This window comes from Pseudochaenichthys georgianus, chromosome 9 (assembly GCF_902827115.2).
Source record: "Pseudochaenichthys georgianus chromosome 9, fPseGeo1.2, whole genome shotgun sequence".
NCBI lineage: Eukaryota > Metazoa > Chordata > Actinopteri > Perciformes > Channichthyidae > Pseudochaenichthys > Pseudochaenichthys georgianus.
The window spans coordinates 25,974,279-26,001,060 of NC_047511.1; the positions used below are offsets into that span (position 1 = coordinate 25,974,279).

Consider the following 26,782-nt stretch of genomic DNA (forward strand, 5'->3'; position numbering starts at 1 on the left):
TGTCAAGGTGAGCTTTTTTACCTGCTGTGTCTTTAATGCCCGTTCTTACTGATACCTTCTCATATGTTTAATTCTATCAAGTGTATGTCCACTTCTTCAACAAACTGATAATTTTGTGTGAAGCTGCAATCTTTATTGGTCTATAATAACATAGGTTGTTGTTATATGATTTGGCCACCTGACTCTCTGCCCACTCCCATCTCCTGCTCTTCACTCCTTGAGGATTTTAGGGGAGGTGCTTTGGGTGGGTCCCTCATGTTTATGTATCACTGTGCTCCCTATATCCCGTCGCAGCCTGTTCCTTCCAGGGGACTTGAGGAGAAGGACATTGTTGGATGTTGTCATGTCCGCATGGTTTCACGCACATCGTGGGCTCAGTTAACCAGAGCCGCGGGGGTTTGCATGACATTGTGGGGACACTCTTCGCCTGTGTGGACTGTCCTGGATAGCTGTTACCGTCGCAGAAACAAAAGCACCTTGCTGAGATGGGCGTGTACGGAGAACACGGGGAACATTTGGAAACCGGACCAAACTGAGTTCCTCCTCGCAGCTCTGTCTGGGACACTTCTCCCCTCTACACCGTAGTTCTAGGTCTCCCTCGTGATGTGTAAATGGATTAATGTGTGGCTCTGTGCGATGTGTTTCTGCAGGGCACTGAGGATAAAGTTGATGGAGTTTAACTCAATACGTGAGCCCGAAAACTCAAACTGGACGGAAATCACCAAGAGTAACTAAAAGTTGTTTCTATTACTTAAATGTTTATAATGTTGCATTCGGAGTATTTTTTTGGTTTCTAAAAACACACTTTTACTCGGAGTGGTGTTAACCCCCCCGGCCCCCCTCCCACATCCACCTCAAAGTCATTCAATTTGAATTTAAAGTGTTTATATTTATTTTACAAAAATATTTACGAAGCAACGTTGCGAGGAGGATGGACCCTGCCGGCGGGAAAGTGGGCACGGCGACGTTGGCCACCGGCGGCGGAACCGGCGTTAGTGCGAAGGCACCGAAACATCTGTGGAGGCAGCAGAACCAGCCCGCGCTCTCTCCACTCCACCACGCGCTGGTAGTGCGCAAGAACGACCGCGTGAGACAAAGAGGCTTTTCGGACACGGAGAGATACCTCAAGCCGAGGAACATGGACCGGACTTACGCTGTGGACACGGGGCACCGACCCGGGCTGAAGAAATCCAGGATGTCGTGGCCGTCGTCGTTTCAAGGTCTTCGACGGTAAGGGCAAAGAGGAAAACCGCTTTTGTTCGTCTTGTGTGTCCTTCTAATTCCTCTCGATGAAGATGGGCGTTGTGTGCATGACAGACGCGCGAGAGCGGATAAGTATTTTTGCCTCGTTTTGAGTCCTAACTTTGAGCAGGTTAAAACATTTTTTGGTTAAGCCTATGCTTGACCTCTGTATAAGATCACTTTTTGTCTCGCTCTGTCGAAAACATTTACTATGTAGCGCACACTACTGTGAAAGAAAGAAAGGATGGATAAAGTACACGGTGGGTAAATCCAAGGTAAAAAAACAATGCAATATAGTCGCAAAATGATCTTCACTTTAGAATTATGTATGCTTTTTTCACACCTATACACATGCCATCTAATAACTTAGATGTTTTTAGAATAAAAGAGTTCACTGGCGCATACAGTTGACTGTTCAAATTAGGTCAGAAATATGTGTCAGCCCGAAAAGAAGAATATGCATGCATTTGTTCAAAATCAATAGGAGTCTTGGTAAACACAATTATCTTATTGTTTTTATGTTAATATCTATAGTGAGGGAACTATATGTGGCACATGAAGAGATGCACTAGAATGAGAACAGATACTGATGGAAATTAAAGGTAGGCGTGAACCAGAGGCAGGTCACGGGGATTATTCAGTCCCTTTATACCTTTTTTAAATAGTGTTAAATGAGGTTCTAGCGATTAATACCACTGAGCTTTGGGATCATTGGGTAGCCTAGTGTTTCTTTTTGTCAGTGAAATTACTCTCTGCTGTGTATGAGGGAAAGCGATACAATAGGAGGGCTTTACATCATCACTAATACAAGATGACCACATTCCCTGAAATTAACCTCACAGTAATCTGACTCACTCACTACAAATGACTACTTGGATAATGTTAGTGCATGTATGACAAGTGCTGTCTCTTTAGACATTGCTTGCACCTCAGGATTTATCAGAGTTGATACGATAAAATGACAGCTGTGATTTTTGCAGTAATAACAGTTTTAGTGAAGGCTACCTGCATAAAGACAGGCACAAAAGCAGCTTTGCACACTGACAGCCCGGATGTGTGGGGAAATGTTTCTGCTCTAATTACTCACTGGTTCTGGGAAGGAAGGAGAACAAAAAGACAAACTGAATTGAAATCTGAGAAGGTCACCTCAGATCCCTAGCTTGAGTGATTGTTGCGGATGTAATCTTTTGTCAAATGGCTTGCTAGTTTCTTTATTTCTTCCTCTTTTAAAAAAAGTGGTTGTAGATATGAGTGCAGTCTGCAGGAGCAGTCAACTCAAGACTGCACAGTGGCTTGCATGGTCGACAGAATGGTCCCTATCACAGTGGCAGAACAGTCACATGGAGAAGAAGCCAGAGAGAAAGAGAGGGAGGGAGTGAGCGATGAGAGCACAGATGGAAGTGACATTGCAAAGTGGTGTGCTGGACTAAAACACCCATGTGATGTTAAAATGTTGCATTGAATTCATAATGTATTCCAACAAAGATTGAACTGGAAATGTTCATGTAATTCAACCACATTCAAGATTATTCAAACACTTTTTTCCGATTTGCTTCAGGGGGGCAATTGCACATAGATTAACCCAAACAAATCAAATTGTGCACAGGAGGCTAATTATGTAAGAGGCACATTTCACTCCAGCACATATTCAGGAACACTAACAGCAGGCGAAATCAAATTTGACCCCTTTTACATCATGATCCCAGCACACCATCATTTGCCGTTGGTCGATAGTGTTATTCTTATTTCAACCTCTCCTGCCTTTGGGACTAGCAAACTACTCTGATCATTGTCCACAATAACAAAGCAAGTGATTACAAGATGCACAACATATTGCAAGACAATAGGAGCAGCAGCTGTTGTGTGAAAGCAGAACAGCTGCAGTCAAAGTGTGTATAGTAAAGGGATGCAGCTCTATCTCAGAGTTACTCGAGTCTTTTCTTTTGGTGTAAATAACATTCCACTGAAACCTTAAAAATAGCACGTTAGTAAGATAAGGAAGTGACACATTTGTAACATTTATAATCCGTTGTCATAAAAACAACAGTGTTTGGCACATTCCCTTATTGATTGTGTTGATCAAATACCAGAATCTTCCCCCTTGGCGTTGGATTTAAAGGCCTTTGACAGATTTTGCAAGAAAGACAGCTATTTTTTCTCTATACTGAAATCGTTTAAGCATTTAAATATAAAGGTGGCGCTTTAGCTTGTGTTCACATTAAGGCTCCACGTTTAATTGACTTTTCCAACCAACAAGGGATCAAGTCACATATCTTCATATAGAAATATTGGCATTGAAATCATGTTTATGCTGGAAGTAAGATAAACAAGACTTATTTAATGAGTGTTACAGACAGATAGAAACAACTTCTAGGGGTATGTCCCCTGTAGGAGAATAATAACATGAGCCAGCTACTTGCTCAACATACAGCTGACGTCAATCATGCATATGGAGAGAGACAGCACATCTTTCCCCCAGATGACTATGGATGTGGCTGTGTGTGCCTGAGCGCCTGGTGTGCCAAGGTCCAGCAGCCCCAAGGTAAAACACATCACCCAAATGTGTCACAATGTAGGCTAGGCCTGGGCGCTGCTCAAGGCGTCTGTGAGACCTCAGCATGAATCTGGAGCATCCTTTGAAGAGGAGATGGCAAGCTTCCCATTTCTCTCCAGCTGCTTGTTGCCATGGGGGGCTTCTTTATCTGTCACTGAAGAGAAGGACCATGACTTTTGTTGTCTCTGTCAAATCAAATTTAAGATTGGATGATATACTGTTTGGACAAGTGAACACCAAAACCAAAAAGGATAGAGCTTGTAAAGAGAAGGAAGAAGGGATGGAAGGTTGGACAATTTCTCTCCTCAGGAGCAGCAGATTGGAAAACGTACCCCTGCTCGCCCCTACTATGCTGTTTTTAACAGCCGTTGATTTTCCTTCCGCCAGTCCTCCTCCTACTGTGACTGACTACTGGAACTTGGCAGTGAGGTTTTTAGCCAGTATGAAGCATAACCCCCGGCTGTGTCATTAGATCCTAAGGGTGTTAGTGAGCGAGTCAGAAAATGCTATTTGGTACTTGGCTATATATAACCACGGCCATACTTGCAGTCATACTGCATATATTGCTACAGAACTGGCATGATACACATCTACTGTATGGCTATACTCCCAGGCATGTGAAACATTTCCAGAACATGTTTATGAACACATTGTGGACATGCTACCAAACTTTTAATCAACAGAGATCAGCATCACACACAATGCGGCTCGGGTAATGTTTTAAAATTGTGAGATGTTCTTCTGTGGTTACTGTCACAGTATGAAATCATTATGTGAATGCAGCGCCTTGTCTGGGTCTTATTGACCCGTTCATTCTGGAGGAACAAATATGATGAATTGGAAATGTTCCTTAGGCGAGTTTTTTGACTTACCTTGGCTTTGAAACAGGAGCAAGTGCAAGTCATTGATGCAGACAGTTTAAGGGAAGTTCATTTCGGTCAAACACGGAGTAAAGCCACAGCCAAAAAGAGCCAAAAAGTCATTTGGAATTTGTTATTAGGGGGTAGTGCTGCAGCCTTGATCCTTATCGAAATGTCCTGATATGTTTATAATAGTATCGTGGTTGTAGATGTACAATTAATATCAATACTGAAAAGACTCATATTGAATCCAGAAACTTTATTTGTTTTATATACTGAGTTTCTGCATGAGGAAGGGATTAGATTTCTGATGCATCTGGGATAGGTTTCCCACATGCATACACACGAAACAAATGCATGCGTAGTAATGGATGGAATATGGTTATATTCGATTCCTTTGTGGAGGAAATATGACACAAAACACTCATGGGAAACCATACAAATCCATGCCACTTGACAGCTACTCAGGAACCATTAGTCCCTATTTCAGTCAATCTTCCTGTCAGTGTCTTATAATTCCATCATGAAATGACCTGCTTTATGTTAAACTCTGTTCAAAAAATGTCCGTACCTGCATCTATAACACCAGAGTGCACCATAGAACACTGACCTTGTATTCTAGATGATTTATTGTATAAATATTCAAATCAGATAACAAATACTTTTTATTGCTTCATAAAATTGAAAATAAGACCCAATAGACCTCTTTTAAATAACATACAATACTCTAAGTAAACACATACAGTGCACCTTAGTGCCAAAGAAAGCATTTTCTAAACAATTTGCAACAATGTTTTTTTTAGTAATTTACTTAAACTTTATTGTTTTAGTCCTACGCCTAAAGGTTTAAAAATCTTGGTAAATGTTGTGGCGGTAAAAGCATGCTTCATACATCATGGTTGCCTTGTATATTTTTGCCACGGCAGTGAAAGTTTAGCAGCTTCTGATGCTTCTTTGTGAAGCATGCAATGACAAATCTGGCTTAAAGGTTGCTATCAATCTCAGTGTCACATCATATAAAATGGTAGCAGAAATAGCTTTCTGTGTTCTCAAGTTATTACAGACAGTTCTCTGATCATTAAATGACCCAACTACTCTCAATCACAACTGCATAAAAAGGGAACAAATACAATCTTGCAGGAGTAAAAGCAGATACTGTTGAACATTTTATTCCTAACTTATTTTGGACAAATCTCTTGTGGTGCAGCACTGCTGTAAGACACACAAAGTGGGCTGCTTAGGGAACATATTTGTCCAATGCGATAACTGGACAATGTCCAGCAGGAAGCGCAGGCCAGTGATTACGACTGCCTCTAGGAAAACATATTGCTTCAGAAGAGTGGAGCTGTGCAGAAATGGGGATATCTCAAATACAAAACAGAGCTCCAACAGCGTATTTCAATCAGGGAGGATTGGCCATATAATTATCAACAGGAACAGGCTTTTTTTTCATTGCTCTCATCTGGCTTGCCTTTCCTCACTGGTCATCTGCTAGGGCCAGGCTAATAACATCCATGGAATCCATTTTGAAGGACAGCCTTGGAAAAGGCTACGAGCCAAAGCCTCTCTAGACTGCCTGCTTGATGCTGGGTGATTCCCTGAGCTCTTGGCAGGCTGTGCTGATCACATTACACTCAACAGGGGGATAACAACTCTAGCTGTGCTAGTGACTGCTCTGGTCTACAGACTGCTGGTAGCTTTGATAAAGACCGTACAGACGCATGCATTATTGATTGTTTCTGTCAGGTTATCTGTATGAAATCTGTGTATCGAACTAAGAACACATTCATTTATTGACAGCATTAATTATTAAAAGACACATGGTCTTGTTAGGGAAGAACACTACTCTATTGCATCTACTTATATTAATAATGGCTAAACTTGTTTTCAAAAAGTCATGAACTACTGCAATGTAAAACACTGTCGACTCTCTACAGTATGCCATACATGAGTAGGTATGTGTTTTAATAAAGATAATAATAATGTTTTATTGAGCTGCCTAATTTTCAGTTTTCAGTTTATATCTTTTAATGGTTAATTAGTAAGGAATACATTGAAGGACATACTGTATGTCTCTTTTTACCTTTAAGATTGGATAGACAGATGTTGTGCTGGTGATCAGATTCTTGCATGCTGACAAGTACACGCATTACTGAGCAATGCATTTCCTCCCATCCAGTAATATCACATGGCTGCAATTGGGTTGCAACCAATGGGCCGTCATCTAATACTAACCACCTGCAAAAATAATTCTGCTGACAATAAACATCCTGATAGCAAGTAACAAGGTTTCACGAACAAGAGCAGTATTTCTAATAAAGCGTTGTGGGAACTGTCAGTCCCATGCATGGTACTTGGTTTCTCAGATGATTTCCCTCAGCTATTGATTTATCTTTTCTTCCTTTGCCAATTGTCTTTCTTTCTCTTTCAATCAGTCCATTCTCTTGAGACATATATTCTTTTCCATCTCCTGACTCACTGACGCAAACACGAATAACAGCATTGGTTTGCGCACATACTGACAATAGTAACTCCCATGCTTTCATCTTCTCCCTCCATCTTCCCTTTTGTCTTTGTCTGCATCTCTTTTGTTGTCACACTTGTTGTTTCTATCTATGGATCCCCCTTCCCTTTTCAGCAGATTGGTCCTGAACACATTGATAAAAGAATATTTGCTACATTGCATGAATGGAAAAAGCAGAAATTGAGGAAAGACGATACAAAAATGTGCGAGGTACAGAGTAGGGTTTCTTGATAATGGCAAGAATAATGTTGAATTATTTTGGAAAACATACCCAACTGATGACAATGCATAAATAATGTATGGGTCATCATTGTTCCTGTGGATTTACTGTGTTAGAAAAGCAATTTGCCATGCTTCATATTAAATCAGCTGTTAAAACCAAACCGGCAGGCTGCAAATAAAGCTTGTTTATTCATATTTATTAAATACTTTCCAAAATTGAGTAAGAAATTCTGCTGAACATAATAATGGACAGAACAAAAGTGGATTGTGCGTCAGGAGTGTTCTTTTCTTTTCGGGGTAATCCACTGTACCTGACATGAATTCAAGATGAAATACTTAACTGACAATTTACAAGCCTGCAGGGTGAGTATCTTTGATATTGAAAACATTTTAGGTGGAGTAGCAGTTTAAGAATGTGTCTTATGAGATGACTTCATGTTACTGTGGGGATTTGACTATCGAATAAATCAGCCCAGAACCATTTGCTTATTAACAGCTGATGGATTTTGTAGCAGACCCATGGGAAAGAGTAGAGGGGCTGGTCTTAATGGCTTATATTCTGTAATAGAAGCCATTAAGACCAGCCCCTCTACTCTTTCATTAGCCATTAGTAGAAATGTTCAGATTTTATAGCGATCTTTGTTTTTGCATCAACATAGAGACTGTGCAGCTGTACATTATCCAGGTCTGCTTTGGTTATCACCTTGAGAATGACTGTGAGCTACATCATTATTGTAAATGTTGTGTAAACCTGGACTGTATCTTTCGAAGTAATACTCTCAAAAACACTTTGTATTAGCTGAGAAAATATATATATGATATTGTAGCTCTGGTATTTCGTTATCTATGGTAGAAACATTTAATTTACTAAACCCTTGCTGTAGAGTTGAAAGGTGTCTCGGAAGAAAGGTTCAAACTCCTCGGAAACTTCTTAAACTACTCCTACTTCCAAGCCCACACAGGATGAATGTTTTGTATTAAAATATTTTGGGTTGAGTGCTATTCCTTTAACTTGTCATGAGCATGCAAAAATGGCCAGTTTTTTCTTTTTGCATTGGTGCTTTTGGTCTTTCTTTTTAGGTTATACGGTTCCACTCCCCGCTGTCACATACATTCAGAAGTGTCTGAACAGTACTCATAAACACCCACTGCAGCTTAGTGGTCCTGTTGTGTCTGTTACTGTTGACCTCTATTAGCCGCTATTCTACTCTTCCATCCTCTTTGCTGCTATAAACGGATCCGTCTGTTCATTTGAAATCTTGCATTGCAACAGGCTCCATATGCAAAGTGTCTCTCCTGGCCCAGTTGTGGCGCGCTGACTGTCTCTCTGCCTGAGTTTCTTGTTGAGTTTAACATTGGCCATCTGCATTAATACTCACTTCTGTCTGGGCTATGACTTTAAATGTCCATGACAACAATTTGTTCAGTCTGAGCCATGCCTTGTGAAGTCTGAATCCAAAGACGAATATTTTTGCCATAAACATCACAAATGTCAATGTCACTCCCACAGAAAAAACCGCTAAGTAAAGACTGTCGCTTTCACCTTTCACAGACGGTGACTCGACAGCACACCTTCAGCAGCTTTTCAGAGTAGACGGAAACTAGTCCCTACCTGCCAATCTTATAGAGTGGGAGTAATAAGGATGGAAAACCTGAGGAAGCCAGTGCAACCTTTGAGTCCCCGGTAGACTAAATGTTGACAATGACTTCCACGCCTTCACTTGGGCTGTGAATATGCACAGCACAACTTAAGGGCCAGTTGAGCATTAATTGGATTTATTAGGTTGGAAAGAGATCTGTCCTGTATTGAGGTGAAATATAATCTGCCTGCAATTTCCCTTAATGCTTTCACGGAAGTTCACGGTGCTCATTTGGGACATAGTCGCCATAGCTACAGTAGTTGGGGTGTGCTGATTTCATTAGTGATGAGATCTCATGAGGGTGATTTGAGGAGAGTGAGCAGAGTGCAGGAAAGAGGAGTATAGGGAGATTATTTGTGGAGTGTTGAACAATATGACAAAGTTCTTGTCAAAAGTAATTTTAATCAAGAGCTTAACTGGAAGCTCACTTTATTGAAAAATATGCAGCATTTAAAATGTAAAGTTGCCCTTTGAAGCTTTTGAACACTACTAGTGCTTAGGGCTGCTCGATTATGGCAAAAATCATAATCACGATTATTTCGGTCAATATTGATATCACGATTATTAAATACGATTATTCATTGACTTTGAAAACATCCATTTATTGAACTATTAAAAAACATTTAAAATTTTTTTTTAACAGTATCTTTGTAACAGTTGATTACCCTGAACTTTAAGTATATAGGGCAGGCAGTGCATATCTGGCAGTGCATATCTGGTGAAATGATGCCGAGATGGCATCGAGTAACGCTTGTCCATAGTGTTAACCAGTTGATTAAACACCTGGTTGCTAACCGTGCTAACTGGGCACATGTCTTTAGCTATGTAGAATGTGATGTTATCTGTTATATATTTGTGTCTGTGCAAGCTGGTTGAGTTGGCCGTTGCACTGTAAAGCGCGTCCTTAATTGATGACTGTGAAGTGGTGGATGAATTAGAGGGGGCGCGCTCGTGAACTGTCAACGGGGGGGCGGGGGAGCCTCGCTGCGGGGCAACTGTGGACCTCTGTCGCCTGTCAGCGCAACTGAAATGATGACGTTTAAAAAAAGCGGGCCGGGCCGAAATTGGTTTTACCTTTCTTGTTCACGAGTTGCTCTTGATCTGCCATCTTCGCTCGCGCTGAACTCACACAACTATTGTCACTCACAACCTGGCCGAGAGGGCTTTTAGGGAGGGGCAAAAGCGCACGCAGCAAAATAATCGTTTTATTTCGATTACGTTGTTTTCGTAATCGTTGCAAGACAAAATAGTAATCAAGATTAAAATACGATTAATTGCACAGCCCTACTAGTGCTATGTTGTAGTCATGTGGGTTCCTATTTTGTTTGTAATTTATGAGTGCATGATGGGGCACATGATAATGCAATACACACTCCCGGCCGAAACGCTGTAAACATTGCACAATTTGAATGTTAACGAAAATCGGCTGTGCCTCAAGCATGCACAAAAAGCATTTTTATGAGAAACACAGTTTTTCCACTCATTTGAAAATCATGTCAAGAAAAGTTTGCAGAGCAGTTTGTTTTGTGCAAGGAAAGAGTCGAAGAAGGCGAGCCAATACAGGAAGCGCAGATGCCTTGTAACCCCCTAAACGCACCAGGAGCGTCTGCGCCGCGTTACGTTGCGGCTGCGCCACGCTGCGACCTCCTCCTGCGACCTAACACACCAGGTGCGTTTCAAAACGTTGCGGAAGCGGAGCGTCGTGTGTGCAGCCTCGCAGTTCTTAATTAACTTTAAAACATTAATATGTAGTTGTTACCTTCCACTCCACAAACTGCAGCGACTAAAAACCAGGCCTTGTCCTTTCTGATGTTGTCCTTGTAAAAAGCATCGGTTACATCGTATAAAATGGTGTGTTTCTCCACTTCCATTATGAACACTTCGTCGTCCATTGTGCGTATCGTAGTGGAGGTGTTGTGATGAAGGAGGGGGGTCTGCTAAATTAGTATATATGGGCCTGGCCCGGATGCTCACCTTTCCACTTCCTGCGAAGGGGGGGGCTGCCTGCCCGACCTTACCTTACGGCTGCGCCGCGGCAAAAATAGGATTCATCCTAATTTTAGAGAAGCGCTGCGCCGAGCCGCTGCGCCGAGCTGCTTCTGGGACGCGTCTGAGCCGTAACGCGGCGCGTGTGGTGGAATAGCACCCATTGACTAGAGTGGCCGCGATCCTTACGACCGCCGCGGCGCGGCCGTAACGCGGCGCAGGCGCTCCTGGTGCGTTTAGGGGGTTAGTTGTGTCACACCTTTTTACTTGGCTATCTATGCACACAGCAAGGCAGGGCAAGGGAAGTGTGGTAGTCAGTATACTTTTTTCTAAATGCAAGAGGTCATATAAAAACCCCTGATGTGTCTGCAGTGCTTCTTGGAGCATCAACTGACTGTGCCCTACTTCCATCCCCTCCCTCCGGTATGCCCTACCTGTCTCTTTGCATCATTTATCCCAAGATAACTCAAGGCTCAACATGTCAGATATTCACCTTCCAAAAGCTGCAAAAGTACAAACGTTGGAAATGGAAACACAAAATGATAAACCTTGACCATTTGAGACAGAATTGCTTTGGTAAGTAATGTGCTGCAAAGAGTGTTAGATTATATACAGTATTCAGAAATCAGCAGTTCATAGTCTTTTTTTGCAATGGTTATGGATGCTGACACTGAAGGCACAAATTACAAGTTCCTCTTCTTAAATCTACACTTCATGCAACGTACTGTGATCTACAGGTCTACCCTCAGAGTATGCTTGACTTATCGTCACCATGCTAGCCTGACCTGAACATCTAAAACCATGCCATCCCCATACATGCGGCTTTCACACCAGCGCTTTTCCATTTCTAGCTCCGAGCTAGAGCTTTTCTGGTTCAGCTCCGGTTTCCCTTTTCTGCTCCCGCTCTGGTCACACCGCCCAAAGCCCGACTGGTGCTGCCGCTGCTGTATGGGGGTTATTCCCTATCTTTATTCAAGAGCGTGGTATTTAAATTTGAGAGCATACTTTATGTATTTATTTCCCTCAAACTCTGTCCTCGCACTCAAATAGTGCCTTCGCTCTCAAATAGTGCCTGCTTGCACTTATATTTGCTCTGCTTGTGCTCAAACTGTACGCTTGCACTCAGATATATTGCTGCTCAGAATTATTCTGTGCGCACTCGAAACTTTTTCTGCTCTCAGAATTATTCTGTGCGCGCTCGAAACTTTTGTGCAACAATCCTGTCAAAATCTCTCAACCAATAGGAGGCCAGGTGTCCTTGCGGGTGCGTTCGCTTTACTTATTACAGCGTCCCGTAAGGGCGGTTACTCTTTGGTTTATAAACTACCGCCCTCCACGGCTTTATAACATAACATGTACATCACTTCGCTGTACAACTTATTTTTTTGGGGGGGGGGTAAGCACAGTTAGTACATGTTTATAAAACGGACAATTCAAATCAAGCAATCTGACGTTTCTTAGTCGTGATATAATGAGCGTATATCCCGGGTATAATTGTAGTTACTTTTCACAAGTCAGTATCCCTCCGCGTCTGAGAACCGTGGTATGATATGATTACAACTGTTACATTACGTCCGTCACGAAACTAACTAACTAACCAAGCTTAAAATGGAAACATTTAAGGTTAACTTCGACCTCCGGGGTGGCCTTACTATGGAGGAGTGGATTGAGAAGTGCCTATCTCCAGAAAAAAAAGCACCTAAACGACGACAATGCTGTCTGTCTAATATGTTCTCTAGCTGTTATTGTTGTTGCATAGCAACCACCTCGCACTATGTTTTGTGCAGAAGGCAACGGAGGGACTATTTTATTTTGAACATCATTATTTAATAATAAAAACTATTTAAATTGAGTGTGTATTTTTCTTTCACATTGCCAGCCACACGTGGTAACCGTTTTATAAATGCAATAGCTCACTTCAGGCCGTGATATACGAATATCTATACAATATGGTTGTCGACACTCCGCTTCGCGTCGGGCCGAACCAAGCCGTAGCACAACAGTGCTGGAGCAGAACAACAGTCTGGAGGAAGAAGTGGGCCGGTCGGAAAATTCACTAGCAATCCCCCCTCCCAGAGCTCTCTATATGGCGCTGCCCCCTCCCCCCGTTGACAATTTACTAGCGATAACGAGGGCCGGTCGAGATTCCCGGTCTGATTTTTAGTCACAGTACGCCACTGAACGTAGCTATTATGTAAGGTGCTGGTATATATATATACTTTTGTATATATATATATATATATATATATATATACTAACTGTGTAAATCAAACAAGTGAAGTACATTTTATAAAGCCGTGGAGGGCTGGAGTTTCTAAACCAAAGAGTAACCGCTCAGACGGGACGCTGTAATAAGTAAAGCGAACGCACCCGCAAGGACACCTGGCCTCCTATTGGTTGAGGGATTTTGACAGGATTGTTGCACAAAAGTTTTGAGCTCGCACAGAATAATTCTGAGAGCAGAAAAAGTTTCGAGCGCGCACAGAATAATTCTGAGCAGCAATATATCTGAGTGCAAGCGTACAGTTTGAGCACAAGCAGAGCAAATCTAAGTGCAAGCAGGCACTATTTGAGTGCGAGGACAGAGTTTGAGGGAAATAAATACATAAAGTATGCTCTCAAATTTAAATACCACGCTCTTGAATAAAGATAGGGAATAACCCCCATACTGCTGCGTCATGACTTCACCGTTTACATCGCTGATTTGCTCCCCAACGGCGTTACGGCGCTCACAACAACAACGGGGAACTGCGTCGGGTCGATGATCGTGTTGCTTTTAATCACACGAAGCCAGATTAAATTAAATAACGACTTCTCCAACCTTATACTTTTCCCCAGAGTGCCGTGGTTAATTGTTTATTAATGTGTTTCTGCGGCATTTACCGACCGCTGCATTGCTGGCTGCTCTTCCACAGGAGTTTATTCTCCCGTTAGCTCCCGGTTAGCTCACACTGCAGCGGCCGCTCTAAAGTATTCACTGTCCGACTCACACAAGCAGCTGATACATATCCCCAGTTCCCCTTAGCCTAAGTGAATGTGTGTCAGTCTGAATTGACGCTGTTTGGCATCACAACGCTGTTATGAAAGTTTCTCTGGTATAAAATGGGTGATGTTAGCATAGCAACCGAAGCTAAACTGACTACTTGCTATTGCTATCCTATTGTGGCATAAACCGTTTTCTACAGGCACATTTTACCGGCGTATTTTTATTATAATTCTACTTGTGATAGTCGGACACCTGTGCAGCCCATGTATTGATTCCATCCGATAGCTGCTATAATACAAAACAAAACGTCTGCCTCTCTCCACAATGATCAATAACAGTGAACGGATGGTCAAAGTAAGGTACAAATAAACAGAATCACACGAAGCCTGGTTAGTGTTGCCTGACTTTATAAAGTGTGTTTATAAGCACTACTGCTTGTAGGCAGTCGACCCATGTTCAGGGGAGGTGGGTTTAGTTTCCTGCACGCCTCGACGTAAGAGAGACGTAAGCGACGCCACCTCTTAGCTCCGAAGCTCTTGCCTCTAGACCGACAATTTTTTGGAGCTGGAAGTGAACTGGATTCCGGAGCTAAGAGGCAGCACCGCTGCGGTGTGAACAGGAAAAGCCGGCACTTTTCAGCCGGAGCCGGAGCTGAAAACGCGTTGGTGTGAAAGGGCACCATACGAGAGTGAAATCTCATCGGCATTTTAACCCATTTTCTTCTCTTGTCCTGCTCCCTTTGTCAAACACACTGCCAGGACTCGCACAAGCTACGAATGGGCCGAGGATATATGGAAGGAGATTAGTTGGATTTATGTCACATTGTTGAAAGATCCGGTACATTTACAATAAGAGTATACTTTTTCTAAAAAAACAGCAAAATACAAGTAGGCATTGGAGAACTTAATATCTAACACGCTGCTTCAGCACTCCTCTTACCAACTTTAGTACCTTAAACATATCTTTACAGTACACAAACTTGATATCGAGCGCCTGTGCCAAAATGAGTGAGGTATGCCCTCTAGCATATTTCCCCAGAGTCAGAATTTAATGAGACTGCAGGTCTGTCCATCATATTGAATTATTGTAAGTCTTCTTTTTGCCTACAACTTTAAAAAACCTGGTTTAAAACTTTAGGGCTTGGGACATAAATATTCAGATAATGATTTTCATAACCACCAAACCTATTTTTATATACTCCTTTGTGAATTAAATAATTGAAACATAATACACAATATATTTCTCATCTCATGAGCAGCATAAAGCTGGTAAGTGGTCTTTCTCCTACTGCTTTTTTTCTGGGTTTTGTCCTTGCCTGCGTAAGCTCAGTGTTCCTATCACAAGGGCATGACGCTGATCCTGTTTCTAAAGCATTTCATTCTTTTCTTTATAGTGAGTGACAATGTGGGTGACATTTAACCAAGCATACCCTGACCTTCTTTGAGTTTACTGGACTAACTGAGATATATAGAGAGCAGTGTTTCCGCCAGACCAGGGCTGAGAGGGCGTCTGCCCCGTGGGCGGGGGGTTGTGTGACGTCACGGCGTGTCACGTGACTTGAATTTTGAATTGAGCCGTCCCTTATAGATACTATCTCTTTACGTATTAGTAGGGGTGTAACGGTATCCGTATTCGTCCCGTACCGTCACGGTTCGGACGTCACGGTTCGGCACATGCAGTCACACGGCGAATACGCCTTTTTTTTTTACGAGTGAGAAAAAAGTAATTCAGGGCAATATCCACTACACTATATATAATCCAGGGGGCGGTATTGCGCCTAAAAGCTGTTTGCCAGCCGCACTTAAACAACAAATGAAGAACAAGAAGAAACACAACAACAAAACGAACAAAATACAAGAAGAAGAAAAGTTAGTATGGTGAGTTCAGAAAACACACAGGAGCTAGAACCCACCTGCTTCTTTTAAATCAGCTGTGTGGGAACATTTCGGGTTCCCTGTGGACTACAATAACGATGAGGTGTGCGAGTGGTGGATCGGAAGAGGACGGTGTGTTCGATAGCGGTGCGGTATGCTAATGGGAACACACGCCAAACATGCTAAATCATATCAGAAGGCATCACCCAGATTTGCCAATCACCGGAGCCCAGCAAAAGACAACAGCTGTTCAACAGCTGATCCCCGCTGTTTTTAAGAAGCCAATAGACATGAGAGCCGAGAGACCAAAAATAAATAACGGAAGCTTTTGGCATATGTTTTTAACCGACTTTGCGCTCTTGAAACACTTTCTTATTATTTCCATCCATCCATCCATCCATCTTCTCCCGCTTATCCGTGGTCGGGTCGCAGGGGTAGCAGTTCCAGCAGAGAGCCCCAAACTTTCTTTTCCCTGGCGACATCAACCAGCTCTGACTGGGGGATCCCAAGGCGCTCCCAGGCCAGCGAAGAGATATAATCCCTCCACCTGGTCCTAGGTCTACCCCTTGGTCTCTTCCCAGCTGGACGTGCCTGGAACACCTCCCTAGGGAGGCGCCCAGGTGGCATCCTAACTAGGTGCCCGAACCACCTCAACTGGCTTCTTTCGACGCGAAGGAGGAGCGGCTCAACTCCGAGTCCCTCCCTGATGACCGAACTTCTCACCTTATCTCTAAGGGAGACACCAGCCACCCGGCGGAGGAAACCCATCTCGGCCGCTTGTATCCGCGATCTCGTTCTTTCGGTCATGACCCATCCTTCATGACCATAGGTGAGGGTAGGAACGAAAATGGCCCGGTAGACAGAGAGCTTTGCCTTCCGGCTCAGCTCCCTTTTCGTCACAACCGTGCGGTAAAGCGACTGCAATACCGCTCCCGCTGCTCCGATTCTCCGGCCCATCTCACGCTCCATTGATCCCTCACTCGAGAACAAGACCCCGAGATACTTGAACTCCTTCACTTGGGGTAAGGACTCATTCCCTACTTGGAGTGGACAGTCCATCGGTTTCCTGCTGAGAACCATGGCCTCAGATTTGGAGGTGCTGATCCTCATCCCAGCCACTTCACACTCGGTTGCGAACCGATCCAGTGAGTGCTGAAGGTCGCAGACCGATGAAGCCATCAGAACCACATTATCTGCAAAAAGCAGTGGTGCAATCCTTAGTCCACCGAAATGCAGACCCCCCCCCCCACGACTACGCCTCGAAATCCGATCCATGTATATTACAAACAGGATTGGTGACAAAGCGCAGCCCTGGCGGAGGCCAACCCTCACCGGAAATGGGTCCGACTTACTGCCGAGGACCCGGACACAGCTCTCGCTTTGGGAGTACAGAGATTGGATGGCCCTGAGTAGAGACCCACTCACCCCATACTCCCGCAGCACCTCCCACAGTAACTCCCTGGGAACCCGGTCATACGCCTTCTCCAAGTCTACAAAACACATGTAGACCGGATAAGCGTACTCCCAGGCCCCCTCCAGGATCCTTGCAAGAGTAAAAAGTAGGGATGCACGATAATTATCGGCCCGATAATTATCGGTCCGATATTAGGAATTATGACGTCATCCCGATAAACCGATAACAGTATTAATAGCCCCGATAATATACAATATTTTTTTTGGGTAAAAAAAAAGAAAAAAATACTGCGGTGTGGGTGGATTGGGATGAGGGGCGCTTGTTTTTCACTCGGCTCCTCCCGTTTTGCCAGTACTGTGGTGTTAGTGGTTTAGGAAGAGGGGAGTTCTTCACAAATCCAGCGCTCCCTAATAGTTCGAACCTGATCAGTCACCTGAAACATCGCCATCGCTACGATGGTGTGTTAAAAGCGTACGAAGACAATAATACAATACAGTGTGTGTGTGTGTGTGTGTGTGTGTGTGTGTGTGTGTGTGTGTGTCTGTGTCTGCGCGCGCGCGTTGGAGCTATGTGCAACTCAAGGCATATGCTCGAACCGGAGCAGCCTGGACGCTGCAATCATGTTGCTGAGTGTGCTGACTTCTCCTACAATGTCCCGCTGTCTGCTTCCTGCATCAAGTCAAGTGCTCGGCGCAGTTGTGTGGATAGAGCGCTCCTCTGTTTTCATTTAAACAGCTCCTTATATCCGTTAGCGCAGCTAGCTAGCACCAGATGCTAACAACAACAATGCACTAAGGTCTCTCTCTTGCTCGCTCGGACCACACGTACACACACCCTCCCGGTCCTCCAGATGGCCAGTCGGTGCCTGCCGGTGAGCGTGGAAGTGTGGTCTGCCACAAGCGGGCGGCAGGAGCAGGGCTGTCAGCATCAGCTTGTAGATGGTATTTTAAACTCGATGCGCTCTGAAGCTACGGGGCGGCCGTGGAAAAAAAATACACATGCGTTAATCGCGTTAAAATAATTAGTGGCGTAATTTTTATTTTTATTATCGGTTATCGGTATCGGTATCGGTCTTGAGAAGCAGGAAGTTATCGGTATCGGTTTCAAAAAACCAATATCGTGCATCCCTAGTAAAAAGCTGATCCGTCGTTCCACGACCAGGACGGAATCCGCATTGTTCCTCCTCAATCTGAGGTTCGACAATCGGCCTGACCCTCCTTTCGAGTACCTTGGAGTAAACTTTCCCGGGGAGGCTGAGTAGTGTGATGCCTCTGTAATTGGCACACACCCTCTGATCCCCCTTTTTGAAAAGGGGGACCACCACCCCGGTCTGCCACTCCTTCGGTACTGTTTCCGACTTCCACGCAACGTTGATGAGACGTTATTATTTATGATGTAATATTTTCAAGACATCCTTTTTAGTTTTACAGCTTGATGAAACCTTTTTGTTTGACATCAGCCATTATAGATAATATGGCCATCTGAGTGTACTGTGTATGGTTTGTTTTTAACTGTTTAATACAGTTATTTATTCAAAATGTCAGAGTTCTTTATTTTTAAACTGAAACTTGCACTACTGTTCAAACATAAATAACAACAAACCTGGAATTATGCATTTGGGACTTTTTTTTGCTTTTTTGTTGTTGTACCGAACCGTGACCTCCAAACCGAGGTACGAACCGAACCGTGACTTCTGTGAACCGTTACACCCCTACGTATTAGTGATCATTTGGCTCGGCTCACTAAGAAGAGCCGGCTCTATTGGCTCCTAAACGGCTCTTCATTTTACCACAGTTTACCACGTAGCTTCAGTTTCGAGGCTCCGGTGCTCGCAGTTCACGCGCTTGCTCCGCTAGCACCCCCCGTCAAGGCTCGCCGGCAGTACACTTTCCGTCACAGGAACACGCTTTGCTGGCGGCAAAAAGAATCCCACCAGACTCCTTTGCCCCTCCAACAGAGGGATGTCCTTGTCCTTTTTCCTTTTCGTCATTTCAAGCGATAAAAACTCTCGATCTTCTCTCTAATTTTTTTCAGGGCGTTCCGAGCTGAATAAGGGCATCAAATGACGGCAATACGCCCCCCTGGCGGAAACGCTGATAGAGAGTGATAAAATCACAAAGGGCATTTCAATTTATAACATGTTCTTCAGAGTGTGAATCTTTTCAGCTCACTCTTTACATACAACGACCCTAGCCTCTATATCTTTATAGTCTCTGTTGGCTTACAACAGAATATGTGCGTGTGTGTGTCGGGGGGGCGGGCGTTTTGAGATACAATGTACAACGCAGCTTGAGTAATTTTGTTACATAGGACATGATACCCTATATATGGTGGAGAAATTCACTTTTTGAGAATTTGTTTAATTATGTAGCTATGGTTGTCACTGATTGGTCACCATTGAGCCAGAATATACATATACTAGACTTATAACAATAGTATTTTTTTGTTGCGCAAATAAATAGTTTAATTTCATTTAATTTCAAACCTTTATTTAGACAGATAGGTCCCTTGAGATCATGGATCTCTTTTACAAGGGAGACCTGCATCAATTTAGTTCCACATGAAACATAAAAACAAACAATAGAGGACATCATTTACATATTCACCAACACTTACAAACACCCATAGTGTCAGAAAGCATCTCGTGCAGACGTGCCTTAAAAACATTCAGAGAAATAAAATTGTTCAATTTCAATTTGGACTCTAGGCTGTTCCAAGCAAGTGGAACTGCGCACATAAAAGCCGTCTTACCTAAGACAGTCCTCACTCTTGGCACATCTAACAAGACCACATCCTGCGATCTCAGACAATAGCTGCCCGCAACTTTCTGCTTTACCAGAGAACAGATGTAATACGGGAGTTTGCCCAACATAGCTTTATAAATAAAAGTGTACCAGTAACTGAGCCTCCGTACAGAGAGTGATGGTACACCTGCCTTGTTATACAGTGTACAGTGATGTGTAAGCGCTTTACAATTTGTGACAAATCTCAGAGCACTGTGATACGCAGCATCCAATTTGCTCAGGTAATTGGCAGGTGCATTCATATACAACAAATCACCATAGTCCAGCACAGGTAAAAAGGTCACAGTGACTAGCCTTTTCCTGTCCTCAAGCGAGAAACAGGACTTGTTTCTGAAAAAGAACCCTAGCCTAACCCTCAGTTTTTTAAGCAGGTTATTGACATGAAGTTTAAAAGAGAGACAATCATCAAGCCAGATACCAAGGTATTTGTAACAGGCAACAACTTCAAGTTGTGTTCCTTGCGTAGTTACAATATCTAAAACAGGCTCTGGTGTCTTTTTTGCTTTTGAAAAGAGCATTACCTTGGTTTTATCCACATTTAAAAGAAGCTTTAATTCAGAGAGCTGAGTCTGAATAGTGTTAAAAACAGCCTGTAATTTAACAACAGCCTCTTTAATGGAGGGACCTGCACAATACATCACAGTATCATCCGCATAAAAATGTAAAGTAGCTTCATCCACATTATCACCTAAACTGATGTAGATGGAGAATAAAAGTGGTCCTAAAACAGAACCTTGTGGTACACCATTAGAAATGTTTAACCACTCAGAAGACAGTCCATCAAAAATGAACACATTGGGACCTTTCAGAGAGGTAGTTCACAAACCACCCCACTGCATGGCTGGATATGCCAATACTGAGTAGCCTCTGCTTTAAAATGCGATGATCAACGGTGTCAAACTCTTTGGAAAGGTCAATAAACAGAGCTGCACAACTCTGCTTATTATCTAAAATAATAGTAATGTCATTCACCACTTTCATTGTTTCTTTCTGAATCCTGACTGATGTTTAGACAGGATATCATTTATACATAAAAACTCCTTTACTTGTTCACTCACAAGTCGTTCGAGCACCTTAGCCAGAACTGACAATTTAGAGATTGGCCTAAAGTTATTTAAAATAGTTGCCTCCCCTCCTTTCAGTAAAGGCAAGACATAAGCAGACTTCCATACTTTTGGAATTGTATTTGTGCTGAGGGAGAGGTTAAAAAGAGAAGTAAGAGGTGGAGCAATAAAATCTGCAGCTATCTTTAAAAAGAAAGGTTCTAAGTTGTCCGGGCCAGCCGGTTTCCTAGGATCTAACTTGGATAATGCTTCATGAACAATAGTTAAATGTATTACGAACAAAATCCTAAATTCCTTGCTGAAGTGGACATTAAGATGCACAATGCAGGTTTCAGAAATGCATATACATTGTTGTATGCTTTATTGAGCTTTGATCGGACTTGGTTTAACGATTTATAGTATACACAATTTTTTTTTTTGTTATAATTGTTTCGTGAACATCTTCTGTTAGTGCAGACCACACTTGATATTTTCCAACTTTGCTCTTGCTTTCTCTTCAAGCAACTTGCTTCTCTTTCTCGTCCATACCTATTGCTCTCTGAGTGTTTCTAGTCTTTCTGAGAGGAGAGTTGTGTCTAACTTTCCCCCCAGTGTTCTTGTGTCTCTACTCCCTGGTGTCTCTGAGTTGTATCTGGTGATGTATAAAGCTGTATAGATGTGAAAGCACTCAGGATTTAAACTGCACCTGCACATGGTGGCTATAAACCACTGTCCCTAGGGTGCCACATTACCAAGATGCATTGCAGCCGCATTGACATTTAAAATGCTGTTGCTGTACTGAAAGCAAATATGGGCCTGCCTGGATGTGAAGAGTTTACTTAGTTTGGCAAAACTCATGGTGTCATATATTTTAGGCCTCTCTATTTCCTTTTTTCAACTGATGGAACCAACAAAAGATCAATGTCTGTTTAATTTCCCCCCCAAATGGAATTGCATTAAGGTGTTTAGAGTAGTGGCTGAGGCTGTGTTTTTGCAAATCAGAATCAGAATCAGAATACCTTTATTTCGTCCCACAGAGGGGACATTTACATTTGTTCCAAATCAAATCAGTTAATGCTAGCATTTTTTCCCCCTACTTTAGCTTAAAACTGTGATTCTAACAGCTTTTAGCACACACCTCATTGCCAAACAAGTGGCAAAGTGCAGTTTTTATTCTTTGCGAGCCAAGACACAAAATTAAACCTTGAAAGCCTTCATGTATGTTAATTATTGCCTCTTTGATCTATAGTATTTAATCTAGTAAAATGTTTGGCATTTTCCTCTGTTCTCTGATAATCTATGGACTGTACAATTACTTATTTGTATTATTAATCATATAAAGATCAGAAATGACAACCTTTATTTTGCTATACTATATTCTTGTTTGACTAGAAGAGGCACCATCAGAGTTTTTTTTTCACATGTTTTTTTCTGAATGCAAATGTCAAACACTGATTTCTCTGATCAAAGCTGAAAACAATCTTCTATCATTTGAAAGGATTGTAATGGTGAGTTGTTGGTTTAAGCCAGGGGTGCCCAACCTTTTTTGAACTGAGAGCTACTTTTAAAGTTGCCAGTCGGCCGAGATCTACCAGTCCAAATAGAGAGGCGTAGCCATTACTGACAGCCTACTACCAGGTAAATACACACTTCTCCTTGTATAAAACTGACCTTTGTACGATTAATACTTCATAAAATACTGCAGATCCTTTATCTTACCTCTTTCTAATCTACACACATACAAGTATTTAACTGAAGTTACACAACAGTGATGTTGATACAGAGTTGGAGTTTATTCACATGTCACACTACAGTGGGTAATGTTTTCAAGAAACATTGAACAGTGCTGCCACATATGACACAGGGAAAAAAGAAAAGACTCTGAACCCTTTCTTTGTCATTATATAAAAATAGTGTTGCTACAAAAGTATAAATTAGGCTTACTAATAAGACAACTCAGATCTGAAGCTACACAGGAATCTGCTGCCAAAGTGCAATAAATAAGACAAAATTAATAGAATCAAACCCTTTTTTTGTTGCATTTTAGTAGAGTATAAAAAGAAATGCCTTTAAAATAGGATGCAAGCAACACTAGTTTCTTAACCTGAATTGATAATAGATTATAATCAATTTAAGTTTGCATTCTTATACCATTTTGTACAATAATTATAATGAATAAGTTCAAACAAACTAAAACTTACAGCTGATTAATAACGGTATCTAACTTGAGTTTTTATTATATTAAAAACCTGTTGAAATGCTACTGTTATTTTTACTGTCCCCAAAAAGTGCGTAGGCAGCCTCCAGGAATGCTTCTTTCACAACTTCGCCGTCTTTGAAAGACTTCATGACACGATAAGATGCTATGGTAGCAGCCTTGCTCTTGTTGTTGGGCCTGGTGAAAATGGACTGCTGTGCATATAGCTGTCCTTTGAGGTCCCTCACCTTTTGGGAGCGTAGGGCAGAATTAGGGAATTCCGTCTCGTAGTGTTTGTGCACTGTTTTGAAATGCCGCTCCTAAATTACCCTTCTTCGATAAAGCCACGCTCGCATTGCAGATGAGACAGATGGACTTTGAATTGGAATAGATACAAAAGTAATCATCCTCCCACTCGGAGTGAAAATTATATATTTTGGGCTTTATTGCTTCTGCCATAATTTCGGTTTTGTGTGGACTGTCACTCTTGTTGACACGGACAACGTCAGCGTAATAGTGCCCATTGCCCGCCAGCCACGCCCGGGACACATGGGGTCACACCTGCCAATCACAAAGCTTTGATGCGTTCAAGTGCATTATTCTGGCACAGGAAGATTATGTTATAGGACATTAACGATAAAACAGAATATTGTTGTTCTATTTTTAGACACATCTCACGATCGACTGGGAATCTCCCCGCGATCGACCGTGGACACCCCTGGTTTAAGCCATCATGTAAATAGCTCAAACACGCCATTGATTTTCTCTCAACTGATCTCAGTTATGGTCTGGAGTTATTTTGCTCATGTTAACATTCTACAGTGAGACCAACAAAAAAATTGATTTCCACACATAGAAATGTTTCATTGACACAGACTTCAGTGTTTAATTCAGTAATAATGCAAAGGATTCACAGAATTTTAAAGCAGCAACACATTCTGCCAAGCTCTGAGAGCTGGACCATTCTGGAAATGATGAAAATGTGGTCGGATATCAAAGTTGACACCAAGAAATGTGTTGCGTCATGCTGGTAAAGTGAAGCTGCCAGTGGAGGGGTTCAGGCAACAGTGAAACGTTCTCTTCTTGATAAGGGTCTGGGGTCTATAATTGGAAACAGCCTTGTCTGTAGTGTTGTTCCACAGAGGGGGAGTAAACACAGACCTGGCAATGGATTAATCTGCTGTTGGTGTATTCTTGCTTTTTGCTCGATTTCTGAATTTCACATTTTATAATGCCACTTCGTAAATCATATTTGGCTTCATGAATAAAGAAAGGAACATGGATGTTTCTAATGACACGGTATGTAACCATTCAAGGCGGTGTGGTTTAGTAAATAGGGAGAGGCCTACAACATGTCTACCCGTATGGGCCAGTGTTTCTGTGTTGGGTCTGTTCAATAATATGCCTTCTCTCATATGAAAACAGTGTTGAAGTTTTTTTAAAGTTTAGTACACTTGACATTTAGCTTATCTGCTCATTCTTTACTCACCACTCAAGCCATTTGCCCAAATATACTGTTTGGTCCCCTTCAGAGGACAGACTCAGCAAGGGATGTCAGAAAAGCCACAAAAGTCTTTAAAACCATGAAAAAACATTGAACTATTTTTCAAATAGGATTAATTTAAATTCAGTCCCCTGACTAAATAGCTAAAGTTTAAACTCACACTGTGTCATTTAAAAGTGGATGCAAGGACAGCCTCTTGACATTTGAAATGTCACAAAAGCTTCATGGCACTTGATGCTAGTGGCTTTGAAATGACAGAGTACACTATACAGCAGGGTGGGATTATTATCATTATGTTTTCATGTAATTAAATGCTTATGTCTTTAGTTGAGTGCCTCATCCAATACATTTGCAAATAAAAGGCAGATTAATGCTTTTGTAATCCATTACATTTGATCAGTGTGGTTTGTATGTCAGGAGTTGGTGTCAACTTCACCGTAAGACAAGTGAATTGTGAACGTTTTACCTGCCAATGTGTGACATTTTTCAGTTTCTAAGTGGTGTCTGTTGGGTCCATCATGTCAGATCCATCTGGCTTAAGTAGTCGAAGTGTTAGGTTGTTTGGTCTTCTGCAGATAAGCAGCTCTTTGGATCCTTCCAAAGCTGTATAACGAAAACCTATCGAATGAGACAAAATGACATATGGTCCTCAATCTCTTAAAGAGTTGTCCATGCGACTTAAAACGCATGGACAACAATGGAAGTTGATACTGAGTTTTAATGAACAATGTAGCATAATTACTAACACATCTTAATAACACATCTGACACAGCAAATTCTATCCTTTTTGTAGATAATTAAATTGTGGAAAGTTCAACATTTAAAGAGCAGTTGTGTAATGTGAGATCGATGCGTTGCAGTAATGCCACAACTGCCAACTGATGTAATTGTTGGCAGTGGAGGGGTGCAGGCAACAGTGAAACTTTAGCAAATCACATATCAGATATTTTCTCAGTGACATCAGCTGTGTGTCATCGCTTTGTTTCTGTTCTGCTGTCGATTCTTCTTATTGTTTTTGTTACGAGTCTGATGGATACCTTGAGGCCTGCAGTAATAGCTGATATCCCTCTGGGGAGTAAATGTGTTGTCATCAGAAGCAGTGTTGGAGCTAAAAGCTTGTTGTACTTTTTTAACAAACAGCAGTTTAATTGCGCCTCAATTGTTTCCTTTGCCATTATTAAAAAGGAAATGAATACAAATCTGTTATTTTATTTCATACCTCTCAGTGAAAGACGTCAAACTTCCCCTGAAAAGTCGATAATTAATTTAAATGACAAGGCATTAAGCGAAAGAACACCTCTGTAGACAGTTAACCATCTTGAAACAAATCTTTTTTTCGTTTATATACAATTACAGATGAGACAGACACTCTTTTATGGGGGAAATCCCATGTCTGGATCACTGCCACACTTCGATCAGATGTTCCTTAAGTGTTTATTTTGCGGTTTTTCAAGACATCCTGCTTAATCTGTTAAACCCGGAACCTGTTTTTCAGGCCTCAGGCTCGAAAATGACATGCATTACATTACATTGCATTTAGCTGACGCTTTTATCCAAAGCGACTTACAATAAGTGCACAACAAATGACTATATCTTCACTTCTAAAAGGGGTAAATTAATAATCTTTTTTCTCAAAGCAATGATACACCTGTGAGTTGGATGTAGAAAAGTCAGAATCAATATAGATGTTTTTATTTTAAAGTAAATTCAGATTGAACATAGTAAAACAAATGTAAATTATAGTTTCCGTCCAAAAAAAAACAATTACTTATAGTGAAAACCACCCTTGAATGATGGGATAGTAGCCAAAAACCATTAGGAATCCAAACTATAACGTATAATAAGTACCCTGTATCAAGATTGATGCAAAATAAGTGAAATTTGATCTTTTTTAGAAAGGTTTAGAAAAAGAAACCCACCTCTGGGTGTATT

General features: G+C 42.0%; 1 protein-coding gene across 2 annotated transcripts in view; it reads left to right on the forward strand.

Annotated features, from left to right (window-relative positions):
- pde4d (phosphodiesterase 4D, cAMP-specific) overlaps nt 1-26,782 on the forward strand; it is a 254,346-nt gene that overhangs the window by 74,092 nt on the left and 153,472 nt on the right. The window contains exon 1 of one of the 2 annotated variants that reach the window (XM_071204369.1): nt 932-1,230. The exons of the other annotated variant lie outside the window; for it this stretch is intronic. Within the exon in view, the coding sequence (XP_071060470.1) occupies nt 932-1,230 (299 nt within the window). Of the gene's footprint in view, nt 1-931; nt 1,231-26,782 lie in introns of those variants that run through there. 2 annotated transcript variants of the gene reach the window in all.